The following is a 22,323-nucleotide window of genomic DNA, read 5'->3' as shown; positions in this document are numbered from 1 at the left end:
CCGAGGACTGGGACAGCCGGGGAGCAGGGGAAGCATCCGCATCAGTGTCTGTGCTCCAGCCAGCAGCCGGCCACCCGCGGCGCTCCCAGCTAGCCACGCGAGCGCGTGGTCTGTGTGCAAGCCGCCACCCGCCGCTTTGGCTCCTTGTCTCCACGTAGTTCGGACCAGCTCCCGGCTGGTTTAACATGGGCCCCCCCTGCAATTCCAGCTCGCTGCACAGATGCGTTCTCAAGCCACTCGGGGCCAGGGGCTTTGGCATTTGGCTAGTGAGCAGCTGGCTTGTATTAGGAAGTCATCCTGGTCTCTGAGGCTGGGAGTTTCAAAGGTGCCTAAGGGGGTTAGGTACCCACATTCCATCAAGGCAGGGGGACGGGTGTGTGTGTGTCTAATTCCCATAAGCTCTTTGCAAATCCCAGCCTAAAGGCGGAAATGCTACAAACCCAGTCAGTTTGGTCCTTCCTCTTTACAGGACCATAGCTAATTTCCAGGGCCCAGCTGCCGTGTGGATGCTAGTCACGCCCCTCAGCCACAGCCATGCCCCCGCACTGCGCGGCACCTTGGGTAGGGCCGGGACACAGCGCGGATCGTGGACCTTGGTGACAACGGGGTCAGCCTAGACTACAGGCCAGGCCCTTCCTCCAACCAACCCCACCCCCCACCATTGCTGTGTGCAGCTGGCTTTGGGTCTCTGACCTCACACATTTGGATGGTTCTGTGGGGGCCCTACGGCTGCCCCTCCCCCTCAGGCACATACCACCATTTTGCGGGGGGAGGGGGAAGGATACGAATGAGAAAAATCTCAGCTAGCAAACTGGGGGGAAGGGAAAGGGGGGACAGGTGAATGTTATATTTTAATTGAAAACTTTGTATGTTGGCACCACTCTGCCTGGCACCTCTGGCAGGTTCCTGCCCGTCGCTCAGGGTGGGGGCTGCATCTCCTGTGCAGGGTGCGAAGGCGGCTGGTACGTGCAATGACGGTCACTGCTGGGCACCGCGGCCTCCCTTTAGAGCTGGTCCTAAGACCCCCTCCCTTCAGCCAGCCGCTGTCCAGCTGGCAGAGCGGGCCCCACGCCTGGTGCTGTGTGCTTTGTAACCTAGCTGGTTCCTAATGTTGCGTGGAGACTGTGTGCACCTTAGCAACGCTTCCTGCGTCAACGGGGGCCAGGGGAGTGGGTCCCCCGGGGGATGCAACGGCTGTGACGCCTTTTCCCCTCCGCGCTCCATGTCCCCAGAGAAATACAAAGGATCAATAGCTCCACACCTGCCAGCCCATATCTCTGATTTACTGCGCACGGGGAGTGGGAACAATGGATTTCAAAGGAGGTCCCCCCCTCCCCCGCTGTGTAGGCACACCAGCCTGGCTGCCCTGGGGCTGACCTAGGACCTTCCTCTGGGGACAGGCAAGGGGTGGTCTGGCTCCTCAGGGCTTGTTCCTGGCTTAACCTGCCCCCTTGCCGTTAGGGAGCAATTGCATAGCAAAGGCAGCTCATCTCGTTACAGGAGAATTCAACGCAGGCAGGTCTGTGATGAACCCAGACGTACACGGCCGGAGCCAGGGCCTTTCACTGCCCGAAGCACAAGCCCCTTCAGCACAAGGAGCGTCTCTTCCAGGGCTTGCTAAGTAGCAGACTCTTGTCCCGCTGCGCCCGGCCCCGACAGGGCGGCAGGCACTAAATTCAGGATGGCGCATGCACATTTCACATTGCAGCCTTGCCTTGCCCTCGGCGCTGACAGTCTGTGGGCCAAGTTGTTTGTCCCTGGGTAGCTGTGTGTTGTTGTGTCTCCAGGATGGGCGAGGGCTGCCAGCAGCTGGCAGGTTCCCCGGGCCAGAGAGGTCCAGGTGTTGCCTCTGCTCTCACAACCGTGGCTCCTTGCGGCAGGAGCGGGAAGGGCGGGGGAGCTTTCAAATCCATTTCCATTTACAAAAAAATAATTGGGGAGACCCCTGCCAGCACCGCCCCCCTGCTGCTGAGATCTCAGTGCCCCAGCGCGATCCCCCGTCCCACGCTCTGCCGCATAGGAGGGGGAAGGGGCTGCTCTCCCAGGCTCCGAATCGCTCACTTCAACGTCTTCGGATTTGCCAGGTCTTCAATCGCCTTCTTCATCTGGAAGAGAAAGTGGCAGGTGGGCAAGGCTGTGCCCCCGCCTGGCTCCGTGCTCCTCCCCGCCCCAGGGACTCGATAGCCATTAAGTCACCTCCTCAATGCCCATTCCTTTCCCAATCCAGGATGGGTCCTGGAGCCCCTGGCCGTCCCCCCGCAGGCAGCTCTCCCCCAGCCCCGAGTCCTGGCTGGCCCCAGCCCCTACCTCGCTCCGAGAGACGGCCCCGACGACCCGCCCCAAGGACGTGACGAAGACACGTTGCAGGTTCAGCAGTTCAAACAGGTTGTGAGCCTGGAAGGGAAGGAGAGGCGAGTGTGACGTGGCGTGGCAGGGCAGCGCCGCCCCGTTCTCGGCCGAGCCCTCCCGCCCCACTGCGCCCGACGGTTCCCTCCTCACGTGGAGTTGGCAGGGCCCACACAAGCCTGGAGCTGCCCAAGGGTAGCAGGGCCCTGGGACTCCCCCATTGCACCCTCGTGTACCCTCCCCAGGGGAGTTCAGGGCGTCCAGCCTCCTCTGCTGTGAACCGTGCAGGGAGCGGCCCCTGCAGAGGACACGGAGCCCACGTAATAAAACAAATCCCGGCTGGAATCAGAACTTTGTAACACTGGGGGGCACGTGGGCAGCTGGCCCAGACCCTTCCTGTCTCTCTCGCTGCATCCGATCCATCTAGCTGGGTCTTTATTCCACATTCATGCTGTGGTGACCAAAGCTTACATGGACAGTAATCTGCATACTAAACAGACGCGCTCTCCAAGCAACCAATGCACCAGATCTTAGCACATGGCTGGTGCTCATCTCCACCTGAACAGACGCTCTTGGTTACACGGCGCTAGTTCAAGGGACTGACAGCCGGAGGACAGGTAGGGGGCAGACACAAGCATGGCCTGGGGCTGGATTTCGATAGCCTTTGGCACCCCTGGATGGTTTGTCAGCTGCCGCCTCTGCTCAGCAGGTTCGGGCAAGGCAGGCGGCTCCCAGCAGTGCTTCTGCAATCAGTCTGATCCTTGTTAGACCCGTCTCTCCTGCCAGGCCTGGCCTCTCCCCAGAGCCCTTCCTCCCAGGCCCTCTTCCCGCCGCGTTACCTGGTGCAGGGATGTCCAAGGTGACAGCTGCAGGGTGATTGGCTCGATGGTGCAGTCGTCCCCCAGCGTCCCGTTGGAGCGAGGCTGTTGGGGAAGACAGCGGGGGGTGGGCACTGACAGGCCATGGCAGTGGCACCGCTTTCGTAGAGCGCTCTCGGGGGCGTGTCCCACCCACACGCTGCCTCCCACGGGGACAGGACTCGGCGAAGTGCCTTTGCGGTCGGATACCTTACGGATTGCAAGGTGCTGCCCCCTTAAGAGGGCAGAGCCTCAGCAGTGGGCGTGGTCTCAGCAGGGTGACAGCGGTGATATCGGGGTAGGGTTGAACGCCCCCGCAAGGCCGGTGTCTCTGGGGATGTGGCCTCGGTGTCAGCACATCGCAGCCTGAGGCACTGTCTCTCCGAGGGGGTGCAGCTCCGGGAGGGCCACGGGTGCGACATGGAGCCACCCAACGGTCTCGGAAGGAAACTGGGGCTGACCCATGGTGACCACCTGCCCGGCCCTCGCTAGACTGGAGCAAGCGCTCGAATGGACTGCACTGAACAATCCGGCCCGGGCTGCCGGGACCGAAGAGCCTCGCCCATCACTCGTGGGCTGAAGCAATGAGAAGGGAAGAGGCTCTAAGGTGGGGCTGACCGGATGGAGGGGGCGACCCGCAGCCTCTAGGCCAGGGATCTCGCCAGTTCCCTCCCAGGTCTGGCCGGACACTGGTTCCCCAACACCTACACCCGCTCTGTGCTAAGAGCTGCTGGCTGGAGGGGCTCTCCCGGGGCCGTGTGAGCAGCAGGGGGATGAGTGCTCTGAACCTACCTTCTCCCCTGGCTCCTGGGGGGACGGCTTGGCTTCATCGTGGGTCTGGAGGTACCTGACCAGCTCGGTTCTTTGCACCATGCCCACCAGCATCAAAGACTCTAGGGGGGAAGGAGACAGGAGATGGGAGGAGCTGGAAGGGTAGCTCAGATCCCTGGCACCGGTTGACCACTTCATGGTCATGGGCCCAGGCTGATGGCACATCTCTGCCCACCACGGGGGCTGCATCCAGGGAGGCAGCTCCCGGCCACGGGCTCTGTTAAGCCACGGCTGCTCCTCTGCCAAGGTAAGGCTGCTCATGTCACCGGTTCACTCCCACCCTTCCGGCCCGGGGCCCTCAGCAGCAAGGAGAAACGCCAGCCACGTCAATCAAAGGGAACCACTCCAGGTGCTCCATCCCTGCCAGACTAGGAAGCGAGTCTGTCTCTCGCTGCCTGGGGCAGCAGGGCCCAGCTTCAGGGGAAAGGGAGAGGGGCGGGGGGAAGGAAGGAGAGACAGAGATGGCCAAGGGGCTGGGGGACAGAGGGAAGCGGAAGGGCCAGTAGGACCCGTGGCCCCGCCTCCAGGCGCGGGGTGGCGCGGTACCTGTGCTCTCCACAATGGGGTACTCCAGGTCGTCGGTAGAGGTCACGACTCGGAGGACCTCCTCAAAGCTGGCGCCCTTGGCCAGGACTGCAAAGTGGGAGTTCATGAACTGGCGAGTGGTCACGCTGAAGGAGCTGGGGGTGGAAGGGCCGAGGGTCAGCCAGGGCAAAGGGGAGAGCGCTCTCCTCTGACCCTGCACCGAGGCCTTTGGGGGGCTGGGGTAAGCCAGAGCCAGGAACCAAAGACTGATGCAGGGATGGCCGTGGGAGTTGAGGACCCTGTGGTTGATCTGTTAACCCACGGTACGCCAGGGCCAGTCTCCAGCCTCAGCGCCAGGCGCTGCATTCGCTACCCAGCAGCGGTGGTGTGGGGCTCCATCCCCTCCGGCTCTAGCTGGCTGCCTAACCTGCCCCTCTTGCACCCCCGCCAACCCAGCGCCAGGCCGGCGGAGACGCCCCTCCGAGGGGCAGCAGGCGGCAGCAGCGTCTCCCCAGGGGCTCACCCGATGTGTCGGCTCCTGATCCGGGGCAGATAGGGCAGCTTCTTCACGATGATGGTGCCATCATAGAAGGAGGGCTGGAACTTCTGGGCTATAGCGTTGGCCACCAGCACAGCCAGGATGACAGGCAGGATATGGGCGATCTGCCCGGTCACTTCAAAGGCCAGCAGGGCAGTGGACAGGGTGTGGGTGACCGAGCCCGAAAACGCTGCTGCCCCTGCCAGAAGGACAATACAAAGGGCAATGACCTCCCGGTGCTGCCAGCACATGGGGCGGGAGGGGTGGGTCTGCCAGGGTGCTCGTGTCCAGCTCCCGAATCCTCCTGCATCGTTCTCTCTGGCGGTCATGCCATGCAAGCCATGGTGGAGCGGAACTGTGGCCAGCCCCCCCTGAGCTGGAGAATGGGGGAAGACAGAAGGATCCTGGAGACCACCCAGAAACATGGGGCAATACACTAAATTCTGGAGCCCCCCTGCAAAGGCACCTACCGCTGCAGCCCCATTCGTTAGTCGAAGCCTGTCGCCAGGCTCCTGAGTTGAGGTCACGTGCTAGAGACTTACCGGCCAGTGCGTAGCCTCCCGGAGTGATGGTGTTAACGATGCCGTCTGACTGGATACCCTGGGGGAAGAGAACGGCCACCACTTCCCCCACCAAACGCCCGATTGCAGCGCCTGGGAAAACATTCACCACTGGAATCCAGCCGCTCTGAGCTAAAGGTCAGGGACTCACGTTCCCACCTCCCAGTGGGCCCCTCTGGGACAGAAGCGCAAATGCCCAGGACTTGTCGAGTGCACGGGCCACTGGAGCAGGAACCAACGTTCCCAGGAGCCCGGGGTGGATCTTGCTGGTCTAAGCACTTGCTGCTTTCCCCTTTCCAAGGGCTCTGCGTGTCGAGAGATCCCAGCAGCCTCCTCTGAGCTCTGAGTGACAAAGGCCTGGTCCAATTGGCAGCCCTTATTCCCTGTTATGGTAATAAGGATACTGAAAGGGTCCAATCAGAAATGGGTGCAAGGGCAGGCGAAGCGGTCTCACCGTACACAAAGAGCGGCATGAAGTACCCAGCTGGCATCGGCATGGTGGTGGCCAAGATCAGCATCCAGAACTTGAACGAACGAGAGAGCAAGAGCGAGTGAGATCCACCCACGTGCACCCACTCCAGCCATCCCTAGCCCGCCATGGTGGGGGTGGGGGTCCAGCCACCAAACCACTTTGCAGAGTCCTCCATCCAGCCGCAGGCCGTGCTCTGCACATACACCCTGCACATTACCACGTCAGGGTTCACAGCCAGACCCTCATCGCCCAGAGGCGATAGCTCTGCCAAGGGACCCAAAAGGAAGCCTTCCCCTGGACTGGCGAGGAGGAGCTGTACTGAGCTGGTCTCAGCTGACCTGGCCAAACATTACATGGGAGATCTGGTTCTTCTGGCCCTCAGGTCCTTGCCAGAAGACACAGAGAGGGAGCACAGGAGTTGCTGGCTACGCTTCCCCTTGAATCACACAAGAGTAACCGGGACATTTCCCCAACAGGAACCAGAGACTTCTCCTCCTAAGCCCTTCACGAGGGCACTTCCCCTCCATCCAGTGCACATGGCACAACCTTGGAGCCCTCTGGTTACGCACAGGTGCTGCCACCTTGTATCCCCTATCAGACTCCACTGGGTCCTTGACTTTCCTCTCCCATCTCTGCTCCATGAGGCTGCATGTTCTTGGCTCCCCCGAAGGACCTAGGGGGTGATCCAGCAAGGGGCTCCTGACTCCCCAGAGCACTGAGGTTCCTGTAGAATCAGACCCATGGTACCCAATCTCACGGAGACCTCGACGGGGCCAATACCTTCATCACCAGGAAGAGCGCCAGGCTGCCATAGATGGTGATGCTGGGCTCCCACCACTCAAGCCACAGGTTTTCAGGGTCGACTTGAAGAGGCCTGGCCAGCGATGCGTTCTGGGACAGAAGGCCCCACGTCTGGTTGTCAAAGAGGGAGGTGAGGTGCTCCTTCATGCTGAGCTGGGAAAGGAGGAGACAGGTCTAAGCACTTCCCTGCACAGGAGGAGGAGATGCTGTGAATCACTATCGTGCTCAGACACAGTCTGATTCTCTTGTCAATCGCAAGGGGGAAAATCAGGAGTAGCTCCACAGAGGTCAGTAGAGTGAAGGTGTACAACTGGCCCCAGCCTGCTACACCTACCAGCTGTATTAAACCTGGAAGACCAGACTGAGGGAAAATACAGCTTCAGGGGACTGCTGCCCTGCCAGAGGGATCTTGGGTGGGAGGCAGAGAGGACATAGGGTGTGGGCTGAGGAGTCTGGAGAGAGGAGCCATAGGTGCAGCCAAGCCTGGGGAGAAGGTTGGAGCTGGACTTTAGTGAGAAGATAATTTACTTTGTTAGTAAAGCCAGACCCCAGGAAGGGGGGAGTTTGTCTCTCCACAGTGTGGCCCGTCTTTCAGAGCTGGTTGGGAAAGGCCCCTGCTCTCCACCCTGGAGTGAGTGCTTAGATCCCCACTGGTCAGAGAACAGGCGAGGGGATCCCGAGATAGGCCAGTACTTACCCTGGATGCCATGAAGTGCCCCAGGCTGGGAGGGAATGTGATGGAGGCGAGCAGGAGGGCCACCAGGGAGGAATAAATGGGCTTGCTGAAAAAGGCAGATCAGTGACATGTAACATCACCCAGCGACCCTGGAATGGGGCTCTCTGAACGACAGGGGAAAGGGAGGGTCAGGGAGAGGGCAGGTCACACAGGCTGGGTTGCCAAGCAGCAATGGGCCCATGAATTCTCCCCTAGGGTGAAAAGCCAGCAAAGGTTCTGGAGCAGGAGGGAGGTTTCCTTTCCCTCCTGCAGCAGAGGAGGAGGAGACAAACCTTCCTCTTGTGGGCAGCGCAGGAGCTGAGCATGCCGAGAACGCTCCAACATGGAGCCTTCGCTGCCAATGGCTGGTTAGGAGGGAACAAATAGGTGGCAGGTGCCGGTGCCTCTTGGGGACCAGGACGGATGCGGTGGGAGGTGACATCCAGCGCAGCACGGAGGGGGCGGAGGCTGGAGGGACAAGAAGACAGGGCCGGGGCAGAGAAAATCTTCGGCCACACACACGGCTTGCACGCCTCCCGTCCTGCTGCACCTTGGGAACAGCCCCCACTCCCAAGAACGCCCCTCCCTCCAGAACACCTACTCTGTCGCCAGCAGCTTGGCAGTGACCGTGTTCCTCCGGACGTATCCCAGGAGCCAGCGCTGACAGAAGAGATACGCACAGCTTAGAATCCCACAGATCCCCCTGCCGAGAGAAGAGACCGAAAAGCAGGAATTACCCCCCACTTCTCCCCCGAGAGCAGCCTGCGTCCTCCAGGACAGCCGGAGGTCTGCACACATGGTGATTTCATTGCCAGGCAGATTCATGCCGTAGCATAAAGAGATCAGGAATGTAGCTATTCCTAGGTTTGGCTAGTGACTTTATCTACAGCACCTCCCAGCTCTTAATAGATTTCACCCTCACACACCCGGTGCGGTAGGCGCTGCTAGTGTGTCCGTTGTACAGATGGCAGAGTGTTGCCTCAGTAACTTGCCCACAGCGGCCGTTTGCCAGGCCCCAGGGCAGCAAGCTATCCACTGGGCTGTCCCCCTGTGACGAAGTGGGACTGTTCTTAATGTTTCCTCTGAATTCTGTGTGGGTGCCACTAATGGCCCGGGCCCTTCCCCCCTGCAAGGGGATGCTAAAGGTGTGGGAGAACAAAGAGATCAGGTGACCTCCTGGCCCGGGTAAGGAACTCAGCAGAGAAGGAGGGGCTGGAGGGGGTTTCAGTTGGGAGCTGGCTGGGGATGGGGAGTGAGGGCAGACGGGGGTGTCTGGCTCGCTGGGCCGCAAAATGGGCCCGGCTGAGGGGTCCCATTCTCTGTACCTACAAGCTCTGTTTTAGACCGTGTTCCTGTCATCTAATAAACCTCTGTTTTACTGGCTGGCTGAGAGTCACGTCTGACTGCGAAGTGGGGGTGCGTGCAGGACCCTCTGGCTTCCCCAGGACCCCACCGGGGCGGACTCGCTGTGGGAAGCGCACGGAGGGGCATATGCTGAATGCTCCAAGGTCAGACCCAGGAAGGTGAAGCCGTGTGAGCTTCTTGCCCTGAAGACAGTCTGCTCCATGGGAGAGGAGGCTCCCCAAAGTCCTGACTGGCTTTGTGGGGAGCAGTTCCAAAGTATCGCCCGGGGACTCCGTGACACCCCCCTTCCTTGGAAAGTGACATCTCTGCACCGAACAAAAGAAAAACAGACGAGACTGGGCCTGCTCTTACCCAAGCACCATGAAGAAGAACGTCTCTGGGAGATCAAAGGGGAAATCAATCTTAAAACTGGTCTTGAATAGAGCAGTGATGGTTTCTGAGAGAAAGAGTCAAAAGTCACAACCACGGACACCCCAGGCCAATTCAACACGCGCCCTCCAGTTCTATTAGCATTAGCCCCAGGAGCGGCGGAAGGGCCCTAAAAGTAGGGAGGGCCATAGGCGTCCGAACCGTGGCCCCATCCCTGCCTTGCCCCTTCCCCCCGAGCCTCTGCGCTCACACCCTCTTCCCCCAAGGCCCTGCTCCTGGGCCGCCCCTTCCCTCCAAGACCCCGCCACCCTCTTGCTCTTCTCTGCCCCCTCTTCCCCATCGCTTGCTCTTACGGCTGGTCAAAAGGGGGGGCCATGGCCACTGGCCCCCCCTGTTCTGGTGCCCCTGATTAGCCAATAGGGAGCTGAGTGTATATCACAGATTCCAGTGGTGGCGGCAGCAGCCGGACTGTGCCAGCGGACTGGCCCGAGTGGTGTTGGGATGGGGGCAAACCAGAACCCAGCCTCCATGGTGATGTGATATTTGCATCCCCACCTGTGCAGCAAAGAACGGTACCTGCTGACCCACCGCCCGGAAGAGCCCGCCCCACCAGTGGAAGAGGATTCCCAGCCACGTGTCAGGGGGATGCCACCAGCTCTCCTTCTTCCCCAGGCCCCACGGACGGGTTCTCAGAGCACGGCTCTGCCGCTAAGGCACCAGCCCAAGCCAGCCAGTGTTGGGGGTTAGCTTGGCTGGCTGCTTTGGATTTCCAGAGCTGGCATCTCACAGCCTCCAGTCCTAAGACATGCTAGCAGCATCCGGCACTTCCCCCTCCCCGCTCCCGTTGGGTCTCTAAACTGATCATTTCGGTGTGACTCAGACTCTGGCCTTTTCTTTGACGGTTTAAAGGCAAGGGGAGAAATGAGGTGACGTTTGATGCTCATAAAACTGCGGGAGACAGAAACACATCTGGGGCTCTGCAGTCTGCCCACTCACAGCTCTTCCCAGGCACCTCAGCTGGGACCTGCAGCCCCCCCATCTCAGCCCCCTGTTCCAGTCCACAGACATGGCTCTGCCGATGCAGCTCAACCCTGACCTGTGGTGGCACCAACGGCGGCCAGTCATGCCAAATGGCTGGTGCTTTTATGTTGCGAACAAACAGCTGTTAGAGTCTGGGCTGGCAGAGTCATTTCAGTTTCAATGCTGCAAATATGAGCCTCATTAAGTCTGCCTGGAATGCTTTTGGCCAGCACTACAGGTGGCTTTATCCATTTTTTTCGAGCAGGGCCATGTTCAGACATGTTGCACTGCCGGGGTCCAGACCATGGTTCTGTCAGCAGCATCCAGGACATAAAAGATGCATCATGCACTATTAACGAGCTGATTTTAGCAGGATACGGGACCAAAACTCAGCCTAGAGCCTGCCAGTCTGCTTTCAAAGATCAGTGTCTTTTGCTGGGTTGTTCTGACCTCAGTCAGGGGAAAGATGAATTCTTTTCTGATCCAGGGTTTTGTTTAAAAAAAGAAAAAAGAAATGCCGTTCTGCCTGAATGGAGCACCTTTCATCCCGAAGGATAGCAAGCACTCTGCCAACTACAGACTGCTTTACAAAGGAATCTTTCAACCACCATTAAAATGCAGCTACTTCTGGGGTTGGGCACAGCAGCTGTTTAACAGCACGTGACAAAAGCACACACACACACCACTTTTGGGTAGGAAGAGGAGAATACTGTATGCAAAGTGCAGGAGGTATATAGTAAGTTAGAATGTAACTAGCTGAGATGGATTTGAGCCAGAATATCAGGTTTGTCCTTACGAGTTCTCTACAGTCCCTTCCCCTTGTTCCTTCTGTTTTAAAGAGGACTCTCGTCCCTTAGATATTGCGGAGCTGGAACTAATAGGATCCACCCGATCTGACTGCCAGCGTGAATCAGCAGAATAACTCTGCACTAAGTAGCTGTAGCTCCTGACGCAACCTCCCAGCCAAGGTCTCACTTCCAAGTTCTGACCCAGCCTGATGCTGCTTATCTCATAGGCTCCCAACACAAGGCGGTAGGACCGGTAGCCTGGAGGAGGGATATTTCAGTGATGGGGCAGCCCAGCTGTACACATGGATACCCATGTGTGGTTTGACCTTCCCTTCACTCGTGGGCCATCCCATCACTCTCCGATCACTCAGCCAGCGCTGGTTCCTGTACCTTGTTCACTGTTGAAGACGGCGAGCAGGCGGAACATGAAGGCTCCGCAGGTGGCAGAGAAGAAGCCCCTCCAATAGTCCCTGACCGCGAAGTGGGATGACATCACCTCAATGCTGAACAGGACCCCTGGGGAAAGAGGTCTTAGGTTACTAGGGTGGCAGATGAGAGGCGAGAACTCGCGTTCGGCATCTGAGCAGGCCCTGGGGGAGCTGGATGCCTACAGGTGCTTGTGCCTTATCTCCTGGCAAACTCTCAAGTGCTTGTTAAACTTTACACCCTGGGGAAAACATACAGCATCAAGGGCCCAGATCCTCACACCAGGAGTCTGGGCCATTCACAAAGAGGCCACTTAGACTCCTCCACCTCCAGCACCACACACGACAGTGTTACATGGCCGAGAGGAGATGCTGATCTTTGAAGTGCAGAGGAGTCCCCCAACTCCTGTGAGGCTGCTGTGAGGCCACTGCCAATTTCACGTCTCAGTGCTGATGTTATAGAGCAAGGCCCTGTGCGCGCTGACCCTTGGAGACTTTATATTTGTTCTTTTTTGTCATCAAGTCCCTTAGGCTGAGCAATACATAGCTGCTGTCAGAGTAGGGGGAAAACACAGCACTGGAGACATAGCATTAAGACAGGCTTGATTTAAAGCTCCATGGAGAGTCGTTCCATTGACATCAAAGGCCTTTGGAGCAGGCCCTTGGATAGCTCTGAATCTACCCTGCATCTAGTGACAGAAATTCCAGCGGGGACATTGTTTCCGCCTGCTGCTGCTGCTGGAGATCTCAGTTCTGAGCTCTTCTCCTCAAAGGACCCACATTAAAATTTGTCCAGTTGAATTTTAAAAGGGGTTTTACAGAAGCTAATACACATAGAAACATTTCCCTGGTTTTCCAGGCAGGGTCATCATGGTTTTGCCACCTGGTTTTCCTTCTTAGGGGACATCTCACCTTCCTGGGAACTCTCTTCTGGGTATTCCCATACGCAGTTCAGGGCAGACATGACAAGATCTCCCCATCCCAATGCCTGTCTGTGCACCCAGCTTCCGCCAGGGTGCCATTTTGTTCTGAGTTACTGACTCGCCACGGCAGCAGGATCAATTGCTATTCATTTAGCAATAGCAGAAAGGGTGTGAAGACAACAGGAGGTGAATTCCTACCTCCCTGCTGGGTTCAAACGCACCGGCCTTATAGGAAAGGTAGGAGGGAAATTGGCAAGGAGCACAAATGGGAACAGAGGGGGGCAGAGCAGAGCCAGTTGGGGCGAGGGCTGTTGTATTGTTCGACAGCAGGGTTGGAAGCCAAGATGTTCAGCCCCAAAGAACAGATTTTGACCATGTAAGATCCTCTGTTAGCTAGCACCAATAGAAGGCTGTTATCCTCTATGTCAGGGGTTCCCAAACGGTGGTCCGCATACCCCTGGGGGTACGCAGGAGCTTTAAAACTCTGTGGCAATTCGTTATATAAAACACGGTAGGTCATTTATTTCAAGATGTACCAATGAGAACACAGATACACAGCGACACGGATGTAAAGAGCCTTCCCCTCCAATCACCATGCAACGCGGGTTCAGTTGCCCAGCAACAGTCCAGTCTAACTGAACTTGGGGGGGCGGGTGTTCGGTTGTATACGTCACATTGTAACTATCTCTGTACGTAACAGTGAAATATGGACAGGTGGCTAAAGACAGGTGGTGCTAAGAAGAACACACAAAGTATCAGTGATGAGAAGGGGAAGGGGAAGCAGGCCGCCGGTGGTAACTTCGGCAGGCGGTACGGGGGCAGCCGGTGGTAGCTCCGGCAGGGGGCACATGGGCAGCCGGTGGTAGCTCTGGTGGGAGTACGGGGGCAGCCGGTGGTAGCTCCGGCGGGGGGTACGGGGGCAGCCGGTGGTAGCTCCGGCGGGGGGTCCGGGGGCAGCCGGTGGTAGCTCCGGCGGGGGGTCCGGGGGCAGCCGGTGGTAGCTCCGGCGGGGGGTCCGGGGGCAGCCGGTGGTAGCTCCGGCGGGGGGTACAACGCAATAAGAAAAGTTTGGGAACCTCTGCTCTGTGACCCAGCTGGCGGGGGGAGACGCCACACACTCCCCCAGCATGTGACATGGTCCCCACCCCTGCTGCCCCCCGGGCCGGGCCAGTTCCACTCTTACCGCTAATGGGAGCCCCAAAGACGGTCGCGACTCCAACAGCAGCGGCTGCCACCAGCATCTCCGTCTGCTTGCTTTTGTTCTGGAACGGAGACACACACAGAGCAGGGTGGTTTGCCTCAGACTCTAGCACACGTAGGGAGCCCCACTACACTGCCAGCAGGGACCAGTCGATAAGGGCAACCCTGGGGAGAAGGGATCGGGGAGTCTGACCCCCCTCCCAGAGTCCCCTCTCCTCTCACCAGCAGGCAGCCGCCCCATTCTCCGCCTTACCTCATACTCCCCAACGACAGACGTTCGGATCTTTCCTAAATACGCTGCGATCATGCTGGAGAGGTGCACGAAGGGGCCCTGGACGAGAGGAGGAGTTGGGTGCTCAGTGGTTTGCATGGAGAGAAACGCCCAAAGGGGCCACGGCCCAACTGAGCGAGGTGTAACCTGCTGCCATTGGTGCAGTGACAACACAAGGTGTGGATCTGGCCCCAGCTGGTCACCTGAATTGCTTGGGGCGAGAAAGCAGGCTGGAAAGCCCGTGAGATCAGACGGTCTCAAGAGATTACCTCCTGCGGCAATGACTTATCCGATCCCCATACTGCCGCCCAGATCAGCGTTCAATTCACATCTGCCAACAACGGGCAGTTACCTGAGGAGCCAGGGCTAGAACCCTGCTCCTTGCAGCCCAAAAGACACAGACCTCTGCCACTTGAGCTGATGGAGAAGCACTCGCCTCTGTGCGTTCCAGCCACTAGACGGCACCATTGTTTTTAACGTGCGGAAGGAAAACTGGTGTTGTTACAGGGGATTTCAGTTTAGGAGACACGCTGGAGGTCTCATGCAGCCAGTGGCAAAACATCATTCGAGTTTCTAAAGCTTCTAGTTGATCATTTTCATTTCATTCTCTAGGGGCGGGTGGGGGGGCTGTATCTCAATCCTTGCTCAGCTGACCTCAGATCTGGACCACTAGCCAAACCCCAAGGTACAGCAATTTTCAGGGCAACCCAAGTAAGCAGGTGGATTTTAGGTCACTCGGAAAAATCAACTGTTAAACAGCAAGCTGGTCTCAACCTTAAGTGCCACTGCCCCACTAATCCCCATCCGCCCGCCATTGCTGCTCATCCACTGGACGGTTTCAATCTCCATTTGTTTGCTGCTCAGAGAGGAGAGGCTCTTGAGCATGTTACAGACACACCCGTTCTCAGACCCAGAACGGCCCTCGGGTTCTTTGCATGTATATCTGGAGATTCCCGTCTCTCGCCGGACTTGGAATCTGTTGACGCAACCTGACTGAAACACGCCCTCAGATATCAGACAGCTAAAGATCGCTCCGGTGCCCTGAATCAGGGTCAGATTCCCAGCTGGTGTACATCAGCATCATCCCACTGATGTCAATGGATTTGCACAAGCTGTGGATCTAGCCCTCCTTGGGACACCCTAGCACCTTTTGACTTCATCTCCCTCCCAAGATTTGGAAGAGTCCCTTGTAGGGAGCATGGGGCTCTCACCCAGTCTCCTTTCTGTACTTTCTATACTATCCCCGATGGCCTACACCGGCCTGGTCCCTCAAGAGGAACCAGCAACCAAAACGTCTCCTCAACCTCATTCAGCCACGAGACCGAGCGGGGGACACTTACGACTTTGCCGAGGAATATGGTGCTCCCACACGCGAGGGTGCAGGTCAGCCCCACCACTTTGGCTCCAAAGTTTTTAATGGCCAGGTACTCCTCCAGCATGACTCCAGTGAGAATGGTCTTGAGCTCCGGGATGCCAGAGCCTGGAAAAACACAAAAACGTAGGACACGCCAGAATGCCAGCAAACCACTTGGAGAGCCAAGAGTTAACGGAGCTGAAGGCATTTGGTAGCAATGTCTGGAGCTCCAGTTCTGGGATTCCAGTGAGTGTCCAACCAGGAACCCAGTATCAACAAGGCCAAGGGGGTGTATTCTGAGTTGGGTACTTGCAATTCAAACCAGATGCCACTAGATTATCCAAAAGCAGAGAGATGCTCTGCTTCTACCCAAGGTGTCTTCCACATGTGTTGGGTTCCAGGGACAAAAAAAAAAAAAAAAAGCCATCTGTTGCTTGCTATAGGGCAAAGACCTTTGTGCACACCTGACATTGAGAGCCAGTCAAAGGTTCCCTGTGGTCAGCCCTGGAGACTGAAGTCCTCTGTTTATCCACCGAGCCCATACAATATGGGAAGCGGCAGCACAAACTTCCCATGCACAGCCCAGCCAATGCCCTTCAATGCATCTGACCTGGGGCGCGAGAGGGGAGTTCACTCTCCAGGCCCTTCCAGCCCTTGACCTGTCTGCTGTGACAGCCAACAAGGGACCCACTTAGTGCTGACTGTCGTGGGATTTTTGTGATGTGCACATCTGGCTCCAGCTTTCTCCACTCTGCAGGCCACTCTTTAGGAGATAGACCTTCTGATGGACCATCTCCCAAACCATCACCCCAACCCCCCACTGCTTAGCTCTCAACCCCCCACTGCTTAGCTCTCAACCCCCCACTGCTTAGCTCTCAACCCCCCACTGCTTAGCTCTCAACCCCCCACTGCTTAGCTCTCAACCCTCCACTGCTTAGCTCTCAAAAGGTTTCATTCTGAAGACCCCCCACCCAAAGTGGAAGAACCACTGCATCTACTGCCCACTGGGCTGCACTGTCCCCATCATGATGTTGGTCAGCATGAGCCCGTGGTGCAACAGAAGGGTCACCCCTGAAGCACTTGATATCAGGTTGGGTAGTCAATTGACTCCAGAAGAGACACCAGGAGCTATGGGACAAAGGGATGGTTGTTATTAATAAGATGGCTCCTCTGTGACCTGTGAGCGCATCAGACTCACCTCCCGAGTGCGGAGTGATGCTCTGAGAGAAGCCAGTGGAGAAAGCGGACAGGGCAATCGGGTACATAGTCCAGGACAGGTACTTCAGCAGTAAGTGATCCCCGAGCTCTCGGTAAAGCCACTTGTGTGCTAGAAAACGAGTACAGCAGAGATGAAGGAAGTGATGCAGCAAAATGGACCAGTGGCCTAGCGAGTGCAATATCCTGCCTCCCTCCACAACACAACAGACCAGTTGTGCATCTGTTCTGAGAGCCCACATATGACACACCAGAACAGAGCGACAGTCCAACTATTCCAACTTCCCACCATTCCAGGTCATACCAATGGGGGATCCCATCTCCTGCCGCACCATAACAGATCATTGGTCCAGCTAGTCCAGTTCACTCTCTCCAACAGTGCTCAGTGGCCGACGGAAGATGTTAATCCCATTCAAACATCTAACTGTACAATAACATCCCTTGGAGAAAGACGGGGAGATTCTTCCTGACCCCCAACTGACAATCTTCCTATGCCCTGAAGCATGAGGATTGGCAGTGCTTGGTTTTTTACCCCAGCTAGTGTAAACTTCAGATTCCATTCTAATTTATATGTGTCCAGTGCAATAGTGAATCTTACCAAGTTGTTTGCCCCACTAATACCCTATGGCAGTGAGTTCCATGGGTTTATTACACAGTGTCTAACTCTTTGATTCTCTGACTGCTCTTCCCGCCTTTCATTCACCACAGCCTCCAACTCTGTGTTCCCTGGAACATTACCCTACATAAAAACATGACACCAAAACAAACTGCGGTGGGTTGTGATAGGACAGTCGGGGGGGAGGGGAAGAAGGAACAGCAAAGGGTGGGGTAGGAACAGTCTCTATGATGGGTTCGGCCGCAGGGTTTCTTGTGTCCAATGGGCTCTAAGCTTTTCATGTTAAAATCAATGTCAGTGGCCCTAGAGGGTCTGTGGAAATACGTCGTATACATGGGGCATCCTTTATCGGAACCCTCTTTCTATTGCCCTTTCTTGGGACCACATGCCACTCTCCTATCTGAAACCCAAATCCCTCTTTCCTAGCGCTCTGCCCTGCTGCTGCCTTCCAGAAAACAGTTGGGGGCTGCACTGAACAGGCAGCTGAAGTAAGCAAATCGCTGCGCCACCTGGAGTTTGTTCGTGCCATCGTTTGCACAGCCAGCGTTGCTGGAATCCACTCCAGACGGGCACAGAAATTCAGTCTCTCTCCCACTCTCTGTCCCCTCCTTCACGTGGAAGAACGAGAACAACGTGGATTTCTGTCTCCACTTGGAATGGATTCCTTGGGGAGGAGAAAAGCCTCTTTTAGATTTCTGTGCCCACCTGGAGTGGATCGTCCTGAGCGCACTCTGGGCGTGACAGTAATGAACCGAGATACACAAAGGAGCTCCCAGGATGCTGCCTGATCTAATGCAAACGCCACTAGGTGTCAATGTAACCTAAGTTTTCCCTCTGGGCCTGGACTCTAGCTTTGTGTATTTACCCGTCAGTGGGCTGCTAGGGTTCTGCTGCAAATCCCCTCGGACTGGAGCGTCAGATGGAACAGGGCAATTCTCGACCGCTTTCCAGCCACAGATCCCAGCGGGGGGGAGGGGGCGTGTTGCTATTCCCATGCAGTGGAGGGGAGGGAGGGGGTAACTTGCCCAGGGTCATGCAGTGAGTCGGTGGCAGGAATGGAACCCAATGCTCTTGATTCCTAGTTCAGTGCCCTACCCACCCAACTCCTTTCCCTAAGCTTATGCTGTTTGCTCAGCCAGTGATACCCTGCATTGAATTCTGCTATCAACCCCATGGGCCAGCATCCCCATGGCACAGTCAGTGAACCCCACAGAGACCAGCCAGGCCAGGAGCTTCCTCTCAAGTGATGCTGCAGTACAGTCTTGCAGAACACCCCGTGCACTCCTAGGACAGGCCATTGCCGTGGGGCTCCTACGTGCTGAGTAGGCAGAGGCCAGGAGCAGCACAGAGAGAATTCACTCCATGTCCAGAAACCCCCCACTGAGCAGCTTTGGCCAGAAGGACTATGGGACATTCAGGAGAGCCGTCCAGTGGAACAGTGCAAGCCAAGGCCTGGCCAGAAGCACCTGAGTGCTAATCCCATCTCTAATACTACCTCCTCCTGTAGGGCACTGGGCAAGTCACGGCCCCTCTCCCTGCCTCAGTTTCCCCAGGCGGATAATCATTCTGCCCTACTCGCTGCAGAGGCCGGGGTGCTTCGTAGTATTCAGCTGAGAGAAAGCGATCACAACCGGCCAATAGTTACCGTTCGATAGCCTGGAGACCGTGAAATCCATGGCGAAACTGATCAGCGCCATTATCACCCCCAGGAAAAAGAGGAAGTACCAGTCATCACCGATACGGAACAGCTGGTGCTTCACACACTCCAGGCAGCCTGCAGGGGGCACCAGTGGGACAGGGTGAGTCAGACACACTCCACTGGGGCCAGGTAAATCACATGTTACAAGGAGGGTCAGCTACACCCCACAGGGCATGAGTTCTATTGTTGCACGGCAACTCTTTCCTTTTGCCGAGGGACTGTGGCTAACCCCGTAAAAACACTGGCCCCAGATCAGGGCCCAGGCACCAGGAGAATTTCCTCCTGCCTGGGCTCCCAGGGAAGGATTTTGGGGGTCGCTCTTTTCAGCCCCCTTGTAAACAGAGGTCGCACATCCCTCACAGGAGGAAAGTGAGCGGACCCGGTCAGTAGCGCAGGGTCTGGCACTGAAGCAGAGACTGATTGTTTGTTCTGCACTCGGAGGAACAGGTTCCCGGAGGATGGGAGAAGCACAAAGACACTTTTCAACCAGCTACTGCCAGCGAGACCCACCCAGCAGCTGGGTTTTGTTCTTCCGCAGCTCTCTATGCAGGCAAATGCCAGGGGAAAGGCAGTACAGACCGAAGGGGCACCTTAGACACACCTGCTGGATGTTATTAAATACAGCTGACCTGCAGCCGTGGTGGATCAAACCCGGTGCAGTGATTCGGGGGCAGCCATTTGAAATCTAAGCCCAACGGCTTCACTGTAGGAGCAGCCACGGAATAACACAGACAGACAGCGCAGGGAGACGTGCACAAGCCCCTAGACAAGTACGGAGCGTGGAGCAGGGGTTATTAGATCAAGCGTAGCAGAGAAAAGGCCACCAGCCTGCTGGGGCCTGGCTTTAGTAACAATGACACACCGTAGAGTGGAGGGGTTTAGGAACTGCAAAGCTCCAGCTGGGAAGGTGTGATGTTATTAGCATAATCTGGGACCATATGGAACATGGTTGCAACCAAAGTCCTGTAGTGGCACCAACTCTTGTATAAAGGGGGTCAAATGAGGTGTCTAAGACAAGGTTATGGTTGGCTGGTTATGATTATGCTGTCTGTATGTGTGTATCAATTTTGTAGTTGAAGTTATGAATATTGGCTCTGTACTGTCTGTATTTCAAACTTATGCTATGCTTCTGGGAAACATCCCAGACAAGCAGGTATTAGCTCTGCCTAGCCTGCTTGATGGCCCATTAAGGACCATCAGCTAAACAACTGACCCATGGAGAGAAGGCAAATACGCCTTGTGACTCAGCAAAGTATGCAGGAACTTGCCCATGTGACTCCAGACTCCATTTTGCTGTAATTTTCCACAGTAAGGACAAAGAGGTGTTCTTACACCTGGAAAAGACTTTAAAAGGCTGATGCCTCATCTCCATTTGGTCTTCAATCCTGCTTCTTACCTCTGGAGGGACTTTGCTACAACTGAAGCTCTGAACAAAGGACTGAGGACCCATCCCAGCTGGGGATGTACTCCAGAGACTTGATTCTGTCACTGCTACAAGCCTAAACCAAGAACTTTGCCATTACTGTATGTAATTGATTCCATTTAACCAATTCTAGCTCTCATCTCTATCTTTTTCCTTTTATGAATAAACCTTTAGATTTTAGACTCTAAAGGATTGGCAACAGCGTGATTTGTGGATAAAATCTAATTTGTATATTGACCTGGGTCTGGGGCTTGGTCCTTTGGGATCGAGGGAACCTATTTTCTTTTACTGGGGCATTGGTTTTCATAACCATTTGTCCCCATAACGAGTGGCACTGGTGGTGATACTGGGAAACTGGAGTGTCTAAGGGAATTGTTTGTAAGACTTGTGGTTAGCCAGTGGGGTGAGACCGAAGTCCTCTTAGTCTGGCTGGTTTGGTTTGCCTTAGAGGTGGAGAAACCCCAGCCTTGGGCTGTCACTGCCCTGTTTTAGCAATTTGTCCTGAATTGGCACTCTCAGTTGGGTCCCGCCAGAACCGCATTGTCACAGAAGGTGCCTGTGGCCCCACCCCAAAGGGGTATAGGTGTCACACTTGAGGGCCTGCTGGCAGAGGAGAATGCTGCTTACGCGCCATCTGGACTAGATGACCCAGGAGGCCTTCGACAGCTCTGCCACCCGAGCTGGAGTAGGAGCATTTCCATCCATCTCGGCTCTTACCTCGGATTGTCCTGCGTGTTCTGGGCCAGGGCCTCCAGCTTTCTTCTAGCACTAGAATCCTCTCCGCCTTCTCCTGAGCAGCATGGTGCTCCCTCCGCACCTTCCAGGACCCTGCCGTCGCCATGGGCCAGAGATGCCTCCGGGCCAGGAGTAGCAGGTCACTGCTGGTCCCTGTGCAAATGGGAGCAGCTTGCTGGTAAGAGGCGGTTCCGGGCTGCCTCGCCGTAGGGGGTTCTGGGCTACAGAGAGGCCCATGTTACAAAGGACGGAGCTAACCAGGGACCATTTCACTAGCAGCAACCGTAGAGCTTTGGCAAATGACAGGCTCAGCTGTCCTGGTCTGCATGTGTGGTGGGGACACCTACCTCCCACCAGCTGCTGCTTCCCCAACAACCCAGCCGTGGGGTACTTCTTTGCTGGGTCAGAAACAGCCTCCCTATGGACCCTGGGCTGGTATTTGATGTTACATGGCTGCAAATCCCTTCACTTCAATGGACTAATTCTACACTTATACGGGTGCCACTGAGCCCTGGTCGCTCCCCTCCCCTTCCTGCTCCCCAAGCTCGCCTAGTCCCCTCTCCCCTCCCCCATCGGTCTTGTCTCTGTTGTGGTGAAAGCTTCTCCTCTGCCCCTCCCAGACTCCAAAACAGACTCCCTGTATGGCTGCCAACTCATGGACTCACCCTCTCCTTTCGGATCATGCCTGAAGACGGCTTTGGCCCTGCCTGGAGCTCTTGAGACAAAGTCAGTGGGACTTTGGTCCTCCTTGGGGTGGCCTAATGCCCAGGGGTGAGTTTCTGGTACAGAATCTCGCTGGAGAGCGAGGGGTTATTCAGCTCTGCTGCACACCGGGAAGCAGTTTATAGGAAAGATCCTGCACCAGGTAAAGCCGCATTGTGCTAATAATAGTGGATGTTTGGCATCCAGCTGGAGTGAGCGGGTGATTAATGTGTTGACTGAGCGGGTGACCTTGAGTTGCTAATGGAGTGAGACCCAACAACAAGGAATAAATGCTCCCCCCACGCACCAGGCCTGTGAGGCCTCAGGGCATCCACGTGTTGTTCACGGGAGGCCAAGAAGGTCGAGTGTAGGACAGGAGGTTATCAGACAACTCACGCTCAGCTCAGAGCTAGGTTTGGATCCCAGGAGAGGCCCCGTGGCAAAGGGACACGGTTCCCTCCAGGCATCCCGCCCCTGGCTCGGCTGCACGGACCACCTGGGGATGGAGGTTGGAGCCAAACCTCTACCCCTTTCCATTCCTACGGTCCCAGGAAGCGGGTAAGCAGGGGCATC

At 56.5% G+C, this 22,323-nt stretch overlaps 1 protein-coding gene across 1 annotated transcript; it reads right to left on the bottom strand.

Annotated features, from left to right (window-relative positions):
- Positions 1-2,057: 2,057 nt before the first annotated feature.
- On the bottom strand, positions 2,058-21,154 carry LOC135893538 (chloride channel protein ClC-Kb-like). Its single transcript, XM_065421378.1, has 19 exons — positions 21,031-21,154; positions 18,837-18,965; positions 16,559-16,687; positions 15,347-15,486; positions 13,989-14,066; positions 13,719-13,797; positions 11,578-11,703; positions 9,362-9,446; positions 8,247-8,348; positions 7,628-7,712; positions 6,910-7,083; positions 6,112-6,181; positions 5,568-5,750; positions 5,083-5,296; positions 4,581-4,714; positions 3,996-4,096; positions 3,186-3,269; positions 2,308-2,394; positions 2,058-2,105 (listed from the first exon to the last, which is right to left on the bottom strand). The coding sequence occupies exons 1-19, from the start codon at positions 21,152-21,154 to the stop codon at positions 2,058-2,060; spliced, it is 2,172 nt and encodes a 723-aa protein (XP_065277450.1).
- Between the last annotated feature and the right edge of the window lie 1,169 nt (positions 21,155-22,323).

Source organism: Emys orbicularis, chromosome 22 (assembly GCF_028017835.1).
Source record: "Emys orbicularis isolate rEmyOrb1 chromosome 22, rEmyOrb1.hap1, whole genome shotgun sequence".
In the NCBI taxonomy this organism is placed as follows: domain Eukaryota; kingdom Metazoa; phylum Chordata; order Testudines; family Emydidae; genus Emys; species Emys orbicularis.
The sequence above is the reverse complement of the archived record's forward strand: the minus strand, read 5'-3'. Positions and strand labels throughout refer to the sequence as shown.